Here is a 17,574-nt window from a genome sequence, read left to right on the forward strand (position 1 = left end):
GGTCCGAACCCCGGTCCCGCGCCAGGCCCCAACCCCGGCCCGCAGCCTGGTCCTGGTCCATACAGCCCCCAACCTGGTCCTGGTCCGCAGCCTGGCCCTCAACCGGGTCCGCAGCCGGGTCCTCAGCCTGGTCCTGGTCCGCAGCCTGGCCCTCAGCCTGGTCCGCAGCCTGGCCCTCAACCGGGTCCGCAGCCGGGTCCGCAGCCGGGTCCTCAGCCTGGTCCGCAGCCGGGTCCTCAGCCTGGCCCAGCCCCTGGTCCCGGACCAGCACCATACAACCCCAACGAATGGCAGCGCAATCTCCGTCAAAACTAGATCCGTGCTGTCCTATAACTGTTCTATATCAATTTTATGTCATACTCTACACAATGTCCGATTCCATAAACTGCAGCTTCTATTGAAAGCTCTGTTCGCCCTCATATTGGCTTGTAAAGACTGTGCTTTCCTAAATATGCCGAATGCAGGCGCTACGAAGGGGCACGTGGCCAATCAGCCGCAGCATCCAAAATATCTAGATCTCTCTGGCTGGCAGATCGATTATTATGGTTTGCTTATTCGAGGTGCAACCAGAACGCAGCGCCGGGCCCGTGGCTGGAAAAGACCAGCTCCGCCGACGTCTCTTGCGCCCACACGAGCGTCATGGGCGCAACGCGCATGCACTCGAGGCCGTTGATTGTGAGCTCGCCGCCATCGACCTATTATAATAAGGGGTCTGCATCAGCCACGATACAGAAGCACGTCGATTGCATTACCGAGAAGAGCCCGAGGAACCGAGCACCCATCGCGTAGAGGCTGTGCGTCGCTTTGGCGTTGGTCACGACCATGCTGCCGCCGTCGGCTTCGCGGAACATGACGTTGAAGTCGCGGACAGCGCCGCCGAGAAGCGAGCACGCAGGCGCCAGCGCGCCATCGAATTCGTAGAGTTTGTCGCCAACGCGAATGTCCATGTCCTCAAAGAGGCGGACGCCGTCGCCCGAGAGGACCGTGAACCACCGGCGGATCCCGTCGAAGTGCGAGAAAGGCCCGTCCTGCGTCACGTCAGCAATCGAGATACGGAGGGCCCAGTCATCGGCGCCTTGCGGCCACGCCACGAGCTGCCGCGTCTCGCCACCGCCGTTCTTCCACGGCGTCGGCGCGACGGCGTCGAAAGTCACGGTCTGCCACTCGGTCATCTTGGAAAGTGCGTGACGCTCGCAGCGTATCCGGATCCGAAACGCTTTTTTTCAAAATAGTGTGCAACGGGTAAGACTAATTGTGTATACTCGAAATATGCATAGAACGTACAACGCCGCGTGGGATGACTGACATGGTAAGCTGCTCAACTCTCGAGAGAGGTCGATACGTAGGTCGTACATAAAGGTATCGTGGAATTCGACAGCCTCGGAGATGGTATATGGATGGTTTATAGAGAGCTTGGTGACGTTGTGACAGCACCGGACCACAGTAATTTCTGTTTCAGCAAGGTCGGACTCATGAAATGGTGTGCAAAAGTGGCGACTGACTGACCGACCCTTCGCGATATGTGTCAAAGGTAGTGGTGCGGCGAGGCGACGAGACGGATGCACCAAGTTGCTCTACAAGCTTCGGGAGGATGCTTGCCGAACGCACCTCGTATGTTAAAAGTCACCTCGCGCCTGAGCCAATGCGAAAGGTTTTCCGAGCGGCCGTCGAGAAGCGCACGCAGAAGACCTCGCGGAGGGCCACAAGGAAACTCGACTACGCCGTGGCACAATGTGTTTCCAAGTCGTATACGTGCTTCCTCAAAACGTTTTGATGCACAGGTCGGCGCATGAAGACATGAGGCATCGTGCGCGGCTCAAGCCGTCTCTCGCGACGCCACGTCATCCGATGACGTGGCGCGCTGCTGGCATCGGAGATATCTCAACCGCGTCATCGAAGTAAACATCGAGAACGCTTGGATCCAAGACGGCAACGAGCGACGCCCCCTCGGAAACGACGCGCTCCTGGAGACGCGGAGCAATCTTCCATTGGACGAACGTACCGGTACATTGGTTGGCTCGAAGAAGACAACGATGGGTCGAACTAAAAACATTGAAGCTGTGTCCTACGGTGTTCGTAGCAAGCGCCCTACACGGTGCTGGATCTGTCCCACATGTAGCAGCGTCCCAGCCGTCCATTTCTTCTCCCAGCCTTGCACATCTCGATTCCGAGGCTGGTGCCATGTGGAAACGCTGACGGCCTTGCATCACATAGGACAAAGCCATCTCGTTGGTGGCACCCAGTCCTTTCAACTCAGATTCAAACTCTCACCTTGCAATCTGGTCGCTTCAACAATTTGACAAATGTGGGAGGACCTCACACATCGCCACGGTGATGATCCAGCCACATCGAATTGTCCTCGCTGTTACATTGCTCGTCGCCACATCCCGCCCACATCGTCAAGCCACCCGAGATCGTAGTACCACAATCGAGCGCATCCCTCCGTATAAGAAAGATGCTGTTGGAACCAAAACGAGCTGGGCTCTCGGATGTGATGCGCTGCGACATCACCCAGCTGCACGACAACAAGAGTCCGAGCTCGTGCCCACGAAGAGACGTAGAGGCTGGCGCTGTGAGTACACTCAGCTCGCAGTTGCGGCGGCCTGCTGATAGGAGGCATGTACTGTGCAGGTGACACTGCTGTGTTCAATTCGGACAAATCCGAAAACAAAGAAGTGCACTGTACATCGCGCTGGTTGTCCCATGTTGCCACCCATTACTTCCTCACGCAACCCACGACGCCGAGCTTCCGCCCGCCATTGCGGCGACGAGCCGATCCTCATTCGTCGCTCTCGTAAAGCCATCCATTCCTAGTACTATTCTAACTCGTGTCCATGAAAAGAGCGATAAATAATATTACATAACCAACGGCGACGCGACAACTTAGGATGCTACGTGGTGAAACTTGACAATAATCGCCGACACATTGTCGGTCGAGCCGAGGCGAAGGGCGTGCTGCAGCATGTCTTCGCACGTCTTTTGGACGCCTTGCAGCGAGAGGCGCGGGCGGACGTACGCGACGAGCTCGTCCGGCGTCATGACGTCAAAGAGGCCGTCACAACCGAGCACGACAAACTCGTCGGCGGGCGAGAGCGGGCGCTGGATGACGTGCGGCGCGCCGCCGACAAGGTCGCCGTTGAACTTGGCCTTGAACGTCCCGCGCGATGTCTTGAAGTCGTTGTCGCCAAACGCGCGGGAGACGCCGAGGACGCCAAAGATGCGTCCGTTCACGACCGTGCCCTTGGCCGCCACGATGCGCGCAATCTCCGACGCCTCGGTGGGCCGGTGCGAGAGGCAGAGGTCGAGTGCGTGCCCGTCGTTCGTGCACAGAATGGCCTGCGAGTCACCGAGCGACGCGACGGCAAGAACGTCGTCCTTGACCGTGAGGCAGATGGCGGTCGAGCCGTGCTCGACGTTGGCCTCGTAGATGGCATTGTCCGTGTAGAGCATGGCCTCTTCGAGCTGCGACGCGAGCGTCGGCTGCGGCCGCTGCGTCAAGTGGGTAAAGAACGTCGTGTGGAGGTTCTCGGCCAAGTACTCGGAGACTTTCGTGCCGCCGTGGCCGTCAAAGACGCCAAAGAACCCGACGGTGCTGTCGTGGATGGTCTCGGTTGCGGCAATGTGTCGGTCTTCGTTGACGGCGCGCTGGCCCTTCAGCGACGCGGCGCCATAGACAAGGTTCAAGCCCGCTTCAATCGTGTCGCGGGATGAGTCGAGCATGTCGCCGTGCATTAGCGATGGCGAGTGGAGCGCCGACGAGCTGCTTGTCGGCGTCGAGTGCAAGCTGTTGCTGGGCGTCGCGGCGTCGAGCACCATGCCTTGTTCGCCAAAGATGCTCATGACGTCCCGGTGCTTCTTGGGCACATGCGACGTCGGGCGCTTCACGCTAGCATGCGACGTCGGGATCACAGAGACATGCGGCGTGTGGTCGCGCACGCGAAGCGCGTTGTAAAACTGTTGCAGGTCCGGGTCGTCCGACACGGGCAGGTGGTTCGGGTTGCAGCTCAAGGGCGAGCGCGACGCGCGCCGTGGCCGCGTCGGCTCGTACACGTCGGGATGCGCCGAGCTGGACATGGTGGCCGAGTCGATGTTGGTCGTAGAGGTCGTAGAGGTGCTGGAAGGCGTGCAGCCCATGAAGATGGAGCGGGCGCGGAACGTCACGGTGGCACTCGTGGTCGAGGTTTCGAAAATTCCGAAATGAAGCGACGGGCAGGTCCGTCAACCGAACATTATAGCCAATCCCAGCGCAGCCCTAATCACTGTCCTAATTAGGACATCCCGCCGTGAGCAACCTTTGCAAATATTAGAACCCGCGCGGTTTTTCTGCCGATGTGATGCAATATATCTCACAAACGAACGCTTTCTTCTTGTACTAATACCTGGGACTGCTGCATGCCAGTGTACGACGACGACGTCCGAGTCAACCTTTGGAAACGGTTGAATAAAATGGGAGGATCGGTGCGTTGAGTTCGCTGGCTATTTCATTCCGCGAGTACCCACGATAAGAGAGATTGTTTGCAAGTTCAAGAAGGCCCGCGACCACCCGGCGACGCGTGCAGGTGCTGTAGCTAGATACCTCTGTAGCTCGTCGCGCGCGCGCAAAATGGTGGGAAGATCAAGCGTTGTTTCTGCGCGAGGTCAGAACAAGGCAGAACGAGGCAGTGCTTGCCATAGCATTACAAAACACAAAACGCGCTGGTACTGGAAGCTGCATACACTGCATTGTATGCACCAACCCTTGGACGACGACGACGTCATGTAGGAGCCTGGCCACCAGCCTCTACGCATGTAATACATGGTATGTAGTACACGGTACTACAATAAGGACGCGCGATCCAAAGCGCTGCTTCTACTGCGACGCTGCGACAAGGCGCAGGGCGCCACACAGTGTACGATGCTAGTCAAACAATACACTGTATGACTCCTCGAATGGCGCGACACCGAGCATTCTTATGGTGCTGCAAAGACACTTCAACGTCCGAAATGGCCTCAAACCAGGCCACCGCCGGTGCCGCTTTTCAACCAATCATATGCGGCCATGTCGCGACATGCGCCTGCGATTGGTGGAAAAGGCGCTGAATTTTGGCGCACCGCGACACGCAGCTATATATTTTCAGATTTTCAGATTTTCAGATCGATCAGATGAGCAGATGTGGATTGACCAGCAACAGAGACTGTCGAACGCGTTGGCTCGCTTTTGCTGAGCGACGACGACGACCACGCGAAGCTGCGATGTGTCCTATTTTCCATTCCTTGGTTGAAGTTGCCGCCGAGCTTCTCTATTTTAGATCACACGACGTCTGGTTCTTCCTCCAGATGGCAGCACGACTAGTCAACCGACGAGATTTTTTGGCCGGCAATCCTGCGCACTAATGCTTGAAGATGCGGTCGACGGATCGTGCGAGGTCCATATCACCGACGCAATGCACAACTTGTCTATGGTCTGAAATAGGATTACTGCCGGTTGGAGGCGCGCACAAATTTGAAACTCAACGCACGTCTGTCTCGCGTACCAGATTCCAACGCCTGGACCCGACGTCTTTATATCCCAGCCGCTTGAACCTCAACGTACAATGCCACAAGTGCACGCAACCGCAACCATCCGAGAGCGACGATGGTCATCGTCATGCGCGATGGACCACTCTCGTGACGACACCAGCTTCTTCTTCATCTTCCTGGGATCGGCTTATGTACTCGAAACAAAGCTATCCAATACTAGTAGACGCCGCATACTACCTGGTACTACTCGAGGTCCTGTGTTGGGTGCGTTGGCGATTCAGCGGTTCCGGTTGACATTTTGTTAGCTCAGGGTTTAGCTACTTAGCTTGTCCCCCGCACCATCCCGAATATCACGACTTCTATCGCTCCTCGCTTGACGCCCACGCCTTACGAGCGCATGAGGAAGGCCACCATATCTTTATCATTGCATGTAATCACTCCGTTCAACAACAAACAGGTTTAGCTGCAGGTTTCGAGACTAGAGGACCCCATACATTCGGCCAACATTGGGAATGCAACTGCTGACATCCGACCTCTCTGGCATGACTGCATACGTGCCGGCACCGATGGCGACCACGCAAACGAGAGACGAGATGGTCGTATTGTCTTCCTTTACTTTTTGGCCCGCTTGGTGGCGGGGGCCTTGGCACCCGCGCCGCCCTTGGCTTTGCGTCCACGCGCCGTGGGCGTCACGCGTTCGGGTTTTTCGGGAATCGAAGCCGCGAATTCGAGCGCAAACGCGTGGTTCCAGCCACCAAAGAGCTTCTTGATCGTCGGCAGCTTGGGGACTTTGGTCGGCGTCGCGTCCTTCTCGGATGTCTCGCCGCGCCCGAGCTGGCCGCGGTCGTTCTTGCCCCACGTAAAGACGTCGCCGGCCGCGTTCAAGGCCATCGAATGGTTCTCGCCTAATCTTTCCATCGTGAGCGACGGTTGATACATTGATACAAGATTGGCAGACCGCACACCAGGCTCGTCCACGCCTGCCCCGCGAGCGACGGAATCTCGGTTGGCTGCGACAGAATGCGCAGCTTTTCATTCTCACTGTTGTCGTCCATGCTGTCGGTACCCAGCTGCCCGAATTCGTTGTTGCCCATGCCAAGCACGCGCTGGTCGGCGGTCACGAGCAGCGTGTGGTTGCCGCCGCACGCGACAAGCTTGATCGTCGTTGCCAGCAGCGCCTACTCGAGGAGCATCAATATATGCTGTCCGAGCGCGCTACAGCAGGTGACCTACCTCGACGGCAAACGGGCGTGGCACGCGAAACTGCTGGCGAAAGAAGCGCGACTGGCCCGGCGGCGGCGGCGGCTTGGCGTGGCCCAGCTGCCCGTACTCGCCATAGCCCCACGTCCAGAGGCCCGGTGTGCTAGATATTGCATTTCTATCGTGCGGCGACTTGAGAATGCAACGTACTTTTTCAAAACGATTGCGCCGTGCGCGTTGCCAAGCGAGAGCTGCGCAATGTCACGGCCCAAGTTGAACGACGTCGGGATCTCGGGTGTCCATGGTTGCTTCTGTACAACAATGGATAAGGCATTTGGTGGCAGGTAGTACATGCAAGTACACTACCTCGGTCGTCGCGGGTCCCTTGGGGTTGAGGTACTGCGGGACCCACTGGTTCTTGGCCGAGCCGTCCGCAAGCTGGCCATTGGCGTTGCCACCCATCGACATGAAGACGCCGGGCAGTTCACGATGAAAGTAGTCGTCTTCTTTTGCGACGCCCGACGTCATGACGACAAAGTCCGTGCCGCAGCGTGCTAGCACAGGCGGTTCAAACGACGCGAGCAGCGATACTAGTATGTGCGTACCCAAGACGGCCGGGATCTCCTTCTCGCGAAGCGCCGAGATCTTCTTGGGGATCTTCTTGCTCTTGCTTTCTTGGTGGCCGAGCTGCCCGAGCTCGCCGTTGCCCCACGAGTACACGTGGCCGTGCTTGGTGACGATGAGCGCAAAGTCCTTGCCGCAGTGGACGCTCTCGAGGCTAGTGTCGAAATGAGTGGTCGTCGTGCGTTGGGCATATTGTCTCACCGGCCTTCGACCGCGGGACGCTTCTCGTCTTCGAGCACTTCAATCTACCGAGGCCATCCCGCTTCGTGGCGAAGGATGCGATGATGCAGCATGTACATACCTTGCGGAACGCGACGAGCTTTTCGTGCACGACGTCGTTGTGGCCGAGCTGGCCGCTGACGCCCGTGCCCACCGAGTATGCGTCGCCTTCGTTCGCGAGCACAACGGTAAAGTTTTCGCCGCACGCGACGTCGCGCACCGAGAGGCCGGCGAGGCCGGGGACCAGCGTCGGCGTCGCCTGCAGGAGCAGGTCGGCGTCGCCAAGGCCAAGCTGCCCGTCTTCGTTGTCGCCCCATGCAAAGATGCGCGAGAGCGGCTTGCCCTTGGGCGCGGGGATGTGGCCGGCGCAGAACTTGCAGAACCAGTCGCCGTCCGGGACAGCAAACTTCTTGTTGAAGTTGTTGCGCGGCTTTTCCTGGCAGCAGACGCAGCCATGGTGGCAAAAGGTGTGGAAGGGCGCGTCGCAGCCATCGCAGAGCACGAGGAACTCTTCGTCGTCGGTCTTGCCGCAGACGCGGCAGGGCGCGTCCTCGTCCATGCTGCTGCGGCTACCTCCTGCTTGCTGCCGCCCAATACAAACTGGGGCCGAAACGGACCCGGCTTTACGACCGGATACCATCCGGATGACACCGGCGCGACCTGGCCACGCGATGCGATAAGGATGTAGTACGCAGTCGTAGAGTCGTGCAAGCAATGACGGTGCTGCGTGCTATATAGATCGTTAGTACCATGTATCCTCTAGGCAAATGGTCTTCTTGCATTCCCTACGCATCTCGCTGTCAATGGAATGACCGCTGTACCACTGGACCTCATTCCACGCCAGGACGCAGTACTCCGTAGTGTTCAAGTCACTGTTGTACGAGTGTTGATAGAGTCTCAATTGGGACGGAAAGCGCAAGGCTGCTCGCAATCAGGCCTAGCGCTTGTGGCGAGGAGCGTGGGATGAAGACCAGGTAGAGAAGAAGGCTCGGGATCTCTCTCAGACTCTCGAACGAGCGCAAATCGCACATCTGGCATATACCTCAACCTACTAGAATGTCGCCATCACAAGCCTCCGCTCAATAAATGATCTGTCTCGAAATGCGCGCGGAAAACCGACTTGGGGCGCGTACTCGCAGCTCCGGCTGCCACGTATGCCAGGTTAGCATCCGGATATGAAGCATACAAACCGAGAGATCTGCGGCGCGTGCATCCGGACACCTCGACGGTGACCACCGGATCTTGACCCGCTTGGGTCTTTGTAGTTGACGGCATTTGGAGGATGTTGAGCGAGCTCTCCGGGATCATTGCAATATGGGTCCTTCTGCTCGCCAACGGGACGACATTGATCGGCTTGTGGCTTCTGTTGTGTGAATCCGCTCGCGCACAAGGCGCTTGTTCGATCGAATGATCCTTTTGTGGTAACTTGTACTTGCTCTAGTTTTGGATTGGTTGGTCAACCTTCCTGCACGTTTCTTGTCTGCAAGAGTGTGCCATCGGTAAGGCTTCTTTGCGTCTCACGTCATAGGCTGCAAGGCTAATCCGTCCTTGAGCCCGCCATGCTACACGACTTTGCACTCAAGCCGGCAACGAGGCTTCTTCTCTTCTGAGAGGCGGCTCGCCTCGCAGTCTCTCACAGTGAGAGACGTACTACCACCAAGCCAAGTCGCACCCGGGAGACGTTCCTCCGCAGGTTCTTCAATCTAATAGTCTCGACACCGCACTGATCTGCGACTGGGTCATTGGAGCTAGTACGCTTCATAGACTACTTGGCGTACTTCATCTAATGTCCTCATGTCCGTTGAGTTCCTGGCGCTAACCAACGATGGCAGTCGAAGATCTGGCAATTCTAGAAGATTCAGGCCAGAATATTGGGTCCCTAGTGTGGGGACCCCTCCATTTCACGTCAAACCGAGTGTACGGCATTTTTAGATCTATGGGTCCTTGGCTGGCACTTCGCACAACACAAGCATCATGTACAATATAGCTTTATTGACAATATAGATTGTGGTCCAAGGACTCGCGTCCTTCTTCATCCAGATCGATCAAAGCACGCTTGACCGTCCTGTCGTTTTTATGGTACCCCTCTTTCCCTTGATGGTACCCCGTCCTACCTCCCGCTGAAGTACGGTCGCGGTTCCACCCAATCCGTGGTCATCATTTGATTCGTGTGAAGCCAAGGACGACGATAAGGATGATGCTGCCTGCTGCTGCGCGTCGCGCCGCCCCGCGCCTCATGGGCCTCAAGCACGGACTGCCGACGATGCACCTGCTGCCCGCGATGCACTTTCACAGCTCGACGCCGATGCGGAAGCGCGACTTTTACGAGGTCCTCGGCGTCGCGTCGGGCGCGTCCAAGAACGAGATCAAGAAAAAGTACTACGAGCTCGCCAAGAAGTTCCACCCGGATACGAACAAGGACGACCCAAACGCGGCCAAGAAGTTCGCCGAGGCCACCGAGGCCTGGGAGGTCCTCGGCGACGACGACAAGCGCCAAAAGTACGATACGTTTGGCCACGCGGGCGTTGACCCGAACGCCGGTGGCGGCGACGGCTTCCATGGCGGCGGCTTTGAAGACATCTTTGCGTCCATGTTTGGCCACCAGGCAGGCGGTCGCCGCAGCGGTCGTCCGCAGCCGCAACGCGGCGCCGACGTCCAAGTCAACTGCCACGTCTCGTTCATGGAGGCGGTCAATGGTACCACGCGCGATCTCAACCTCAACACAGACGTGACCTGCGAACCGTGCGACGGCAGCGGCGCCAAGCCCGGTACGAGCAAGCGCAAGTGCAAGAGCTGCGGCGGCTCGGGTGTCGAGATCCTCCAGCAAGGCTTCTTTGCCGTCGAGCAGCCCTGCCGTCGGTGCCGAGGCGAAGGTACAATTGCCACCGTTTACGACCGACTTGTCTCACAGCGTTGTTAAAGGCTTTATCATCGAGACCCCGTGCACGAGCTGCCGCGGCCGTGGCAAGGTCAAGAAGGCGCGCACGGTCGAAGTCAAGATCCCAGAGGGCGTCGACAATGGCATGAACCTGCGCCTCGCGCACCAGGGCGAAGCCGGCAGCAAGGGTCCGCATATTCCTGCGACGATGGAACCTCACACGCGCGCGTAGGCGGTCCGTCGGGCCATCTCTACGTCTCGATCTCGGTGGCGAGCGACCCGTTCTTCAAGCGCAACAAGACCGACGTGCACTGCGAGGTGCCCATCTCGGTCGCCCAGGCCATCCTCGGCGGCTCAATCGTCGTGCCCACGTTGACGGGCCAGGTCGAAATGACGGTACGCTCGATGCATGGGCGTGGCCTCATTTTACACATGCGCAGATCCCCAAGGGGACGCAGTCGGGCACGACGCTCAAGATGCGCGGCAAGGGCATCAAGGAGCTCAACTCGTCGCGCCGCGGGTCGCAGCTCGTGACGATGAACGTGCACATCCCCGACACCCTCTCTGCGCGCCAGAAGGAGCTCATGGAAGAGTTTGCCAAGGAAGAGCAGCTGCGTAGCGAAGCCGGCGAGTCGTCGTGCAAGACGCACACGTTTGCCGAGACGGTGCAAAAGACAGTCGATCGCATCAAGGCGTTCCTCAAGCCCAAGGACGACGACGAGAAGGCGTGAGGCGGCGGCTGCAGCAGATCATCATCGTATACTGTATGCATGTTAACATAGACCGATTACAAGAGAAAGATGTCGTCTTTCGGGCGCTCAAAGATGCGCGTCTTCTTGCCCGGCATGTCGAGGAGCTCGTGGATCTTGGCCGTGCACTGCTTGAAGTCTTCGCTCTTCTCCCATGCCTCGTAATCACGACGGCTTCGCCACTACATACATGGACGACGTGGCCTCAGCGCAATGGCATGACGACGCCTTCGCAGCGTACCTCGGACATGACGATGTACTTGTGGTGGTCGTCCGTGTCGCTCATGGTCTCGACCGAAATGAGCCCGGGCTGCCGACGCACCGTCGCCTTGACCTACGCGCTTGCATGAGGCCTCGCTGTCGCTGCCTTCGCCGAGGGCGTACGCGCTCCATCATGCGGTGGACCGTCGGCTCGAAGCCGCGGCTCATGATGCGCTCCGTGAGCACGCGGACGGGACCTGAGGCGACCATGCTACGTGGGGCTGCTGAGGCAAAAGCTGTTCTGGCGACCGCCGGTATCTTCCACGGAATTATCCGGATGGATCAGTTGATTGCCGAAACCCGCCTCTCTACATCCGCAGGCCACGGCAGCGCAAGCGGGTCCGACGTCAGCCTGGCTGCCTGATAAACGCATGGAGTACGCTTCTCCGACGAGTGTCGCATCCATTCTGCTGGCGCGCCTCGTTGGGGCTCCAGGGAGCAGGCGCGATGGCCTTCGTCGGCAATAAAATGGTCTAGTTGAAGTTGGTGCGATTGCGCAATCCTCTTGGAAGGGCCGGCTCCTGCTGCGTGCCACGACACACTGCGGGTTGTCGGTTGATGGTTTTGAGAGGAAGAACGAGTAGAAGTAGTAGGTAGGTATAAACACGGAGAGGTGTGAGCCCTGCAGAGCCATGCGCGAGGCGGTAGCATGTAGTGCTCGCTTGGAAGACGCTTGGAGACTGCATGGTAGAACTAGGCTAGCTCTAGTACGATGGCGGGCAGTGAAGCGCCTAGAAGCTGTGTCGATCTTCTCACCGCCAAGGCTTCTGCGCGTGAGTGAACACTGGCGCGCCGTGCGTTCTGTCAACAACGGCAGTGGCAAAGTCCGTCAAAGCAAGGATGATTGTAGCTGGTGATTGTAGTTGGAGTGCAGCCTTGCTCAATTCGATTGTATCTGGTTGCCGCTGGGATGCAAAGTTCTGGTCGCTTGCCAGTCTCAGAACCCAACGCACACAAACGTCTCTTGGATTCGACAAACCGTTCGCCGACAATAGAGGGTCGTCACCTTGCCATTTCTCGCTGCCAATGGATATGGCACGTGGTCACGGTCGATGCCCATGTCAACCAAGGACCCTCGCTCACAGCACCACCCTTGCTCTTTATTAAAAGCGCTCTCGTGCTGCCACGTACTTGCGCAAGAGTGATGGTGTCTCATAGGCTGATCCGAAGCTATGCCTGCCGCGCACCATACCATGAACAGCTCGGGACTCGTACGCTGCGGTTTCTACCGTTCATTTGCCTCGAAAGTTGTGCGATACCGATGCACATGTACTAGTATACGTCGCGTGGACGGCCACATCACTGCGGGTCCAGATTCACGTTCCAGATTTCAGATTCCAGATTCCGAGGTTGTGCGACCGTGGTTGTACCAGGTGCGCTTAAAAGAGAGCGCATCTAAAGCCAGTGGCTTCAACGTCGGGACGTGCACAGCTGAGGCCCAACGCGACACGCGGCTGCCATCCATCAGAAAGCGAGGGCCGGAACGCATTTGGCCGGAACGTGTCAATGAACTTACGAGCCAACTCTGGGCAGGATCCGTGCACCTCCACCCATGCTACGTAGCTCTTGCATGCATCATCACATTCGTGAAGGTCGAGGCGGCTGCTAATAGTGCGGTCGACGCGACCAGTTGCAACGCCGACAAGAGCACGTGTAATACATAAGTTAGAGCTGCTACGACGACTACCGGCTGCGCATGCTCGGGAGGATGCGGATCGGCGCCGACGCGACCGGGTCGTGCTGTATCCGCGACGCGTCCGCGATCGCAAGCGTCAGTGCGGTGACCCACGCCTTGCAGGCCGTCGCGGATGGGCAGCGGAAGTGGACGCTTGCGCCATGTTCCGACGTCAGCTGAAGCGCGCGGCCGCCTGGCATGCGACAGACGACCGTGGCCGGCGTGAGCACAAAGTGCCGAGTGCGCGCGGCTGCGATGGGTTCGAAGCAGGGTGTCACAGGCACCCACGCGACGCGGCCGCCTTCCAGAACAACGCGCACTTCGGTCGCCGATGCCCACCAGGCCGTGGCGGGCAGGACGAGGATCCCCGTCTTCGCGGCCACGGGTGCGGCCATGGATGGAACCAGCTGCACCTCCTAGCGCGTCGATATGAGTGCCCGATGGCACGTTTGGCGATTGAATCGTACCCGTGGTTCACTGCGCGGGCACAGCATGCTCGGGTAGATGGCCGCGTGGAGTGTCATTTTGGTGGTTGGCTTGGAGGCCGGCAGCCCAGCATGGTCGTCGAGCGCGCTGAGGTTGTACAGACAGCCCGTCTTGCGCGAGAGGCGGAGCGGGCGCAGCACGGGCGATGGCAGCGGAGACCGCGTGAGGAGGAGCCGCTCCTTGAGCTCGCCGCGCGCCTCGAGGTAGCTGTCGCGTGTCGGCGTGAGCGCGACAAAGTGGCCCCACTCGCCGTGCCCGCTGTAGCTCATCTTGATTCGCAAACGAAATCTGCCGTCTCAAGCCCTCCACGTCGCGACGTGACCAACGCTCGGCGGAGGCCAGTCGCGAGATGCGGCGCGTCGGCGATTGGCTCCGATTCAAAGCTTGAAGCGGCCAACTTCAAGTTGGGTCGACCATACAAATTCAGAGATAAATTCACCGCCGAAACCTCAAGCCGCGCCACGTGTGTCGAAAAACGGGGCCACCCTCTCGTTTGTGAGGGCCTGGTCCTTGTTTTTTGACGGTCGAAAGCAGCTTCAAGTGATAGTATGGGCCAGGGGGGTACCCTTAAAAGTCTCAGTGGATGCGTGCAGTGTAGCAACCATGCTGCCGACGGCGTCTCGCAGCGACACAACCTGCGATTGTAGCAACCATCGGTCCTGCAACCTTGGCGTGAAATGCGCCGCCACGACCGCCATTGCGATGCGGACGACAACGGCCTGTCTAAAGGATGCGCCCCAAAAAGGATGTGCTTGCGGGAATTGAAGTGGTGGCCTTCGTGTAGCAGGTCGTGTAGCTCGCTTGCCAAGACAACGAACGCGCACCTGCCAAGGGCACCTGCTAGGGGCACGTAGGGCTGCGCACGCCACTGCATTTTAGCTACTCGCACGTTTCGAAGATCGTTGAGTGTATCGAACAACGGTCGGAGATGACAAGCTACTCGTTCGACGACGTTGAAATGGAGGGTGCAATCTGGCAGAACACCCCGCCTGCTCGATATTTTTAGCTACTTCTTGCATGGCTGGTCTCGCAACGTCGCCGCGCTCGGCGCTTTTTCTGGCGGTGACCATCTTGGCCAGACGAGGAGAGCACTCATCCGCAGGATATAGACGCATCGAACCGGCTACGCCAATGTGTTGGCGTCGTACAAAGCCCACGTGCTCGGCCAGAGTCTGAGCTGGCCGCAGCTCGAGCAACTCACTGTTCTCGTCCACGACACCGCGTCGCAGCTGCCGGTCGAGGCCAAACTCGACCAGTGGATTCAAGACCAAGAAGGTGCATATATCGGACGCTCATTGCAGCATGCATACAGGACTTTTTATGTAGAGGCGATGGAGGATCGGCTGGAGCAAGACGACCGCTTTGTACCACCCCCGTCGTTTGAAGAGGTCCAGCTCATGAAGCAGTGGCTCGCAATCCCGCGGCTCAACTATGACCAAGTCCGGTCGGTCGCGACGGCATTGCGGCAGCCTGCAATTGAAGCGTATGCGACGGCAAGCGTCTTTCTACAGTTTCCACAGGATGCCTACGGCAGACTCAATGGTCTCGCTTGGGTGAACGTGGTCCGTGCGAGCTCGCTGGCGCTCCGTGCCCACGCCCTTCTCTCGTGCGACATGCATGTTTCAAAGTATCAACAAACAAACGTTGGCAGTAGCGCCTACGACACGTCGCACAAAGGGGTGTTGTTAGAAAACAATATTGTCGATCTCGTCACGGACTGGGCCGCCAGCGTGCCGTGGCGCACGCCTCTCGAGGTACTAGTAGCCATGGAATTCTCGTGCTTATACGGGAAAATAGGAGACTTTTCGGTCGTACTTCGTGCTGATCGTCGCGCGACGGCTCTGGCTCGCGTTGGCGCCGCACCTTACGGGTTTGTTTGCATCCCATACATTGGCGTTTGATTTCCATATATTGATTGCCGTGTGTCCTCACGGAAATTTAGGAAAAATCGTGATTGAGCGGGCGCGGCAACATCCCTACTGCCACGCACTGGTCGACTTGCAGAATAGCGAGTACCACAGCTCGAACGAGTATGGTGCCAACCCACTGACCCTCGAGGCCGCGACCAAGCTGCACCGTCAGTACCTTCAGTTGGACACGGACAAGAACGGGCTGCTCTCCAAATCCGAATTTCTCAACTATGGTTCTTATTGAGTTCTGATTTGTTTGCATCACGAATTGAAGTAGGCCGAAAAAAGGCGTTTGTGAGCAACGACGCGTCACGCCCGACCCACGAGCTCACGCGCCAGTTTGTCGACCGCGTCTTCGAGGTCGTCCGCACGTACGACGGCGAGCTGGTGCGTGTTGTTTGAAAGAAACTCTGTCGGCGTCCAAATAATGTCATGTCTAGGACTATAAATCATTTCTGGACCTCAACTTGCGCATCCAAGACAATGCGTCCAAAGGCGCACTGCAGGTAGAATGGACAACGCCATGTATCGACGGGGCAATGGGAGCGTAGATGTACTGGCGCATCCTCGATGTGCACGATCATGGCTACGTTGACGGCTCTCTCGTCGAGTATTTTCTCCAAGGCATCGCGACCAAGGTGGTGGCTGCTACGGGTTCGGCCCTCGACTCACGCGTGCTTCGGGTATTGTTTGACTTTGATGGATTTACAAATGGTTTAGTCTGACATGTAGAGCGAGCTCTTTGACATGATCCAACCCAAGAATCCGATGCACATCACACTCGACGACATTCAATCGAGTCCATACGGCCACACCTTTGTGCGGTAAGACCGGGTCGCAGTCCGTAGTTGTTGATGGCACGTTTCATAGAGTCTTGACCGACTACGAAGGGTACTTGAGTTACGAACGCCACGCCAAATGAGCAAGACATCGCAACTGATGTTCATGTCACCAAGGCGTTCAAAACTCTCTACTAGAGAGTTGAGGGTAGAGAGTCTCTACCCTCATTTTGTCGTTTTACCGACGGCTTTGAGGTGACAGAGACCACCGCCGACGAAGACAAGTCCAGTCAGCATCGCCAGCGTCCCAAACGATTGGAGGGAGTCACCCCGTTGAAGCTGCGTCGCGTGGTCGCCGTAGTAAAGAGCGTGATGAGAGCCCACAAGTGCGGGATCGTTCAGCGGTACCATCGCCCATGCGAGCATCGGATCGCCCTTTGCACCGCAACGAGGCACGGACTCGAGCAGCCATACACCCGAAACCACCGCGTTTTCGGCAATCGCAGTCTCGACCGTCCGATGCCAAGCGGTGGTGGCCGTCCCGTCGTGTTCATATGTCGTGTTGGTCGTCGCGAAGTCACAGTTGCAACGCAGGAGGTCCAAGTGACCAGCGTCAGTCAGGAGGACGCGGTGACCGCTTGCTGTGACAATGACCAGTTCGTGGGCGCCGTGCAGGGTCAAGTTGGCGTCCATTTCGATGCTCTTGGTGATATGGCCCGAGAAGTGCACGTACATTAGTGCACCTGGCGTCTCGGGCTGAAGCGGCAACGACGCGATCGATGGAATCGTCTGCAGCGCGTCGCACTCGCGAACCAATTGCGCGCGTTGGGAGCAGAGCGTGTGGCCATTGTAGGCAATCTGTACGCCGAGGTAGATGAACGTCAGGGGCGCAGCCACGTGGAGTGCGCTCAAGGCGTCTGGGACCATGTCAACGTAGTAAAATGAAGAGTGAATTTTGTCAGCGTTGATGAACCGCATGCCGTGGTATCGAGACCACCGGCATTTCGCATCGGGACGCAACCACATCCACCAGATAGTAGAAGAAAAACGATGTCGACAACTCATACCTGAGGGCAACTTTGCCGACCTCGCCTTCGCCGACCCGTTGCTCCCTCGGATCCGGCGCCTGCTTACGTCGAAGGCAGTGCCCGACCGGTTCAAGTTCATGCTCAAGTACTGGTTCGACATTCGCGTGGGGCCGAGCACGCTACCGGCGCCGTCGCCGCTGGTCCACGAACAACCGCTTTGGTCCAACCAGTTTCTCCCAGTAGATAGCTGTAGTTACATAGAAAAG

The 17,574-nt window shown here is 58.0% G+C and overlaps 8 protein-coding genes across 8 annotated transcripts; 2 read left to right on the plus strand and 6 right to left on the minus strand.

Moving 5' to 3' along the window:
* Positions 1 to 478: 478 nt before the first annotated feature.
* Positions 479 to 1,172, minus strand: SPRG_05530 (hypothetical protein; the record flags this gene model as incomplete). The annotated part of the gene is made up of 2 exons (XM_012344248.1): positions 479 to 695; positions 753 to 1,172. 2 exons carry the CDS (start codon positions 1,170 to 1,172, stop codon positions 552 to 554), a joined length of 564 nt encoding a protein of 187 aa, XP_012199638.1. The 3' UTR covers positions 479 to 551.
* A 1,638-nt stretch (positions 1,173 to 2,810) lies between these two features.
* SPRG_05531 (hypothetical protein) lies at positions 2,811 to 4,074 on the minus strand (the record flags this gene model as incomplete). The annotated part of the gene is made up of 2 exons (XM_012344249.1): positions 2,811 to 2,816; positions 2,896 to 4,074. 2 exons carry the CDS (start codon positions 4,072 to 4,074, stop codon positions 2,811 to 2,813), a joined length of 1,185 nt encoding a protein of 394 aa, XP_012199639.1.
* A 1,982-nt stretch (positions 4,075 to 6,056) lies between these two features.
* Positions 6,057 to 8,134, minus strand: SPRG_05532 (hypothetical protein). The gene is made up of 8 exons (XM_012344250.1): positions 7,625 to 8,134; positions 7,525 to 7,568; positions 7,305 to 7,477; positions 7,066 to 7,253; positions 6,910 to 7,010; positions 6,733 to 6,862; positions 6,458 to 6,677; positions 6,057 to 6,404 (listed from the first exon to the last, which is right to left on the minus strand). The coding sequence occupies exons 1-8, from the start codon at positions 8,099 to 8,101 to the stop codon at positions 6,112 to 6,114; spliced, it is 1,626 nt and encodes a 541-aa protein (XP_012199640.1). The 5' UTR covers positions 8,102 to 8,134; the 3' UTR covers positions 6,057 to 6,111.
* Positions 8,135 to 9,700: 1,566 nt separating this feature from the next.
* Positions 9,701 to 11,239, plus strand: SPRG_05533 (chaperone DnaJ). Its single transcript, XM_012344251.1, has 4 exons — positions 9,701 to 10,415; positions 10,465 to 10,608; positions 10,653 to 10,816; positions 10,861 to 11,239. The coding sequence occupies exons 1-4, from the start codon at positions 9,737 to 9,739 to the stop codon at positions 11,149 to 11,151; spliced, it is 1,278 nt and encodes a 425-aa protein (XP_012199641.1). The 5' UTR covers positions 9,701 to 9,736; the 3' UTR covers positions 11,152 to 11,239.
* SPRG_05534 (hypothetical protein) lies at positions 11,129 to 11,734 on the minus strand. Its single transcript, XM_012344252.1, has 3 exons — positions 11,554 to 11,734; positions 11,411 to 11,503; positions 11,129 to 11,351 (listed from the first exon to the last, which is right to left on the minus strand). Exons 1-3 carry the CDS (start codon positions 11,638 to 11,640, stop codon positions 11,208 to 11,210), a joined length of 324 nt encoding a protein of 107 aa, XP_012199642.1. The 5' UTR covers positions 11,641 to 11,734; the 3' UTR covers positions 11,129 to 11,207.
* Positions 11,735 to 13,025: 1,291 nt separating this feature from the next.
* Positions 13,026 to 13,913, minus strand: SPRG_05535 (hypothetical protein). Its single transcript, XM_012344253.1, has 2 exons — positions 13,573 to 13,913; positions 13,026 to 13,521 (listed from the first exon to the last, which is right to left on the minus strand). The coding sequence occupies exons 1-2, from the start codon at positions 13,858 to 13,860 to the stop codon at positions 13,114 to 13,116; spliced, it is 696 nt and encodes a 231-aa protein (XP_012199643.1). The 5' UTR covers positions 13,861 to 13,913; the 3' UTR covers positions 13,026 to 13,113.
* A 695-nt stretch (positions 13,914 to 14,608) lies between these two features.
* Positions 14,609 to 16,488, plus strand: SPRG_05536 (hypothetical protein; the record flags this gene model as incomplete). The annotated part of the gene is made up of 10 exons (XM_012344254.1): positions 14,609 to 14,653; positions 14,701 to 14,866; positions 14,918 to 15,197; positions 15,246 to 15,345; positions 15,389 to 15,461; positions 15,534 to 15,734; positions 15,779 to 15,888; positions 15,942 to 16,007; positions 16,053 to 16,325; positions 16,372 to 16,488. The coding sequence occupies 9 exons, from the start codon at positions 14,609 to 14,611 to the stop codon at positions 16,224 to 16,226; spliced, it is 1,215 nt and encodes a 404-aa protein (XP_012199644.1). The 3' UTR covers positions 16,227 to 16,325; positions 16,372 to 16,488.
* A 17-nt stretch (positions 16,489 to 16,505) lies between these two features.
* On the minus strand, positions 16,506 to 17,207 carry SPRG_05537 (hypothetical protein; the record flags this gene model as incomplete). Its single annotated transcript, XM_012344255.1, has 1 exon — positions 16,506 to 17,207. The coding sequence occupies one exon, from the start codon at positions 17,205 to 17,207 to the stop codon at positions 16,506 to 16,508; it is 702 nt and encodes a 233-aa protein (XP_012199645.1).
* Between the last annotated feature and the right edge of the window lie 367 nt (positions 17,208 to 17,574).

This window comes from Saprolegnia parasitica (genome assembly GCF_000151545.1).
Source record: "Saprolegnia parasitica CBS 223.65 unplaced genomic scaffold supercont2.17, whole genome shotgun sequence".
NCBI lineage: Eukaryota > Oomycota > Saprolegniomycetes > Saprolegniales > Saprolegniaceae > Saprolegnia > Saprolegnia parasitica.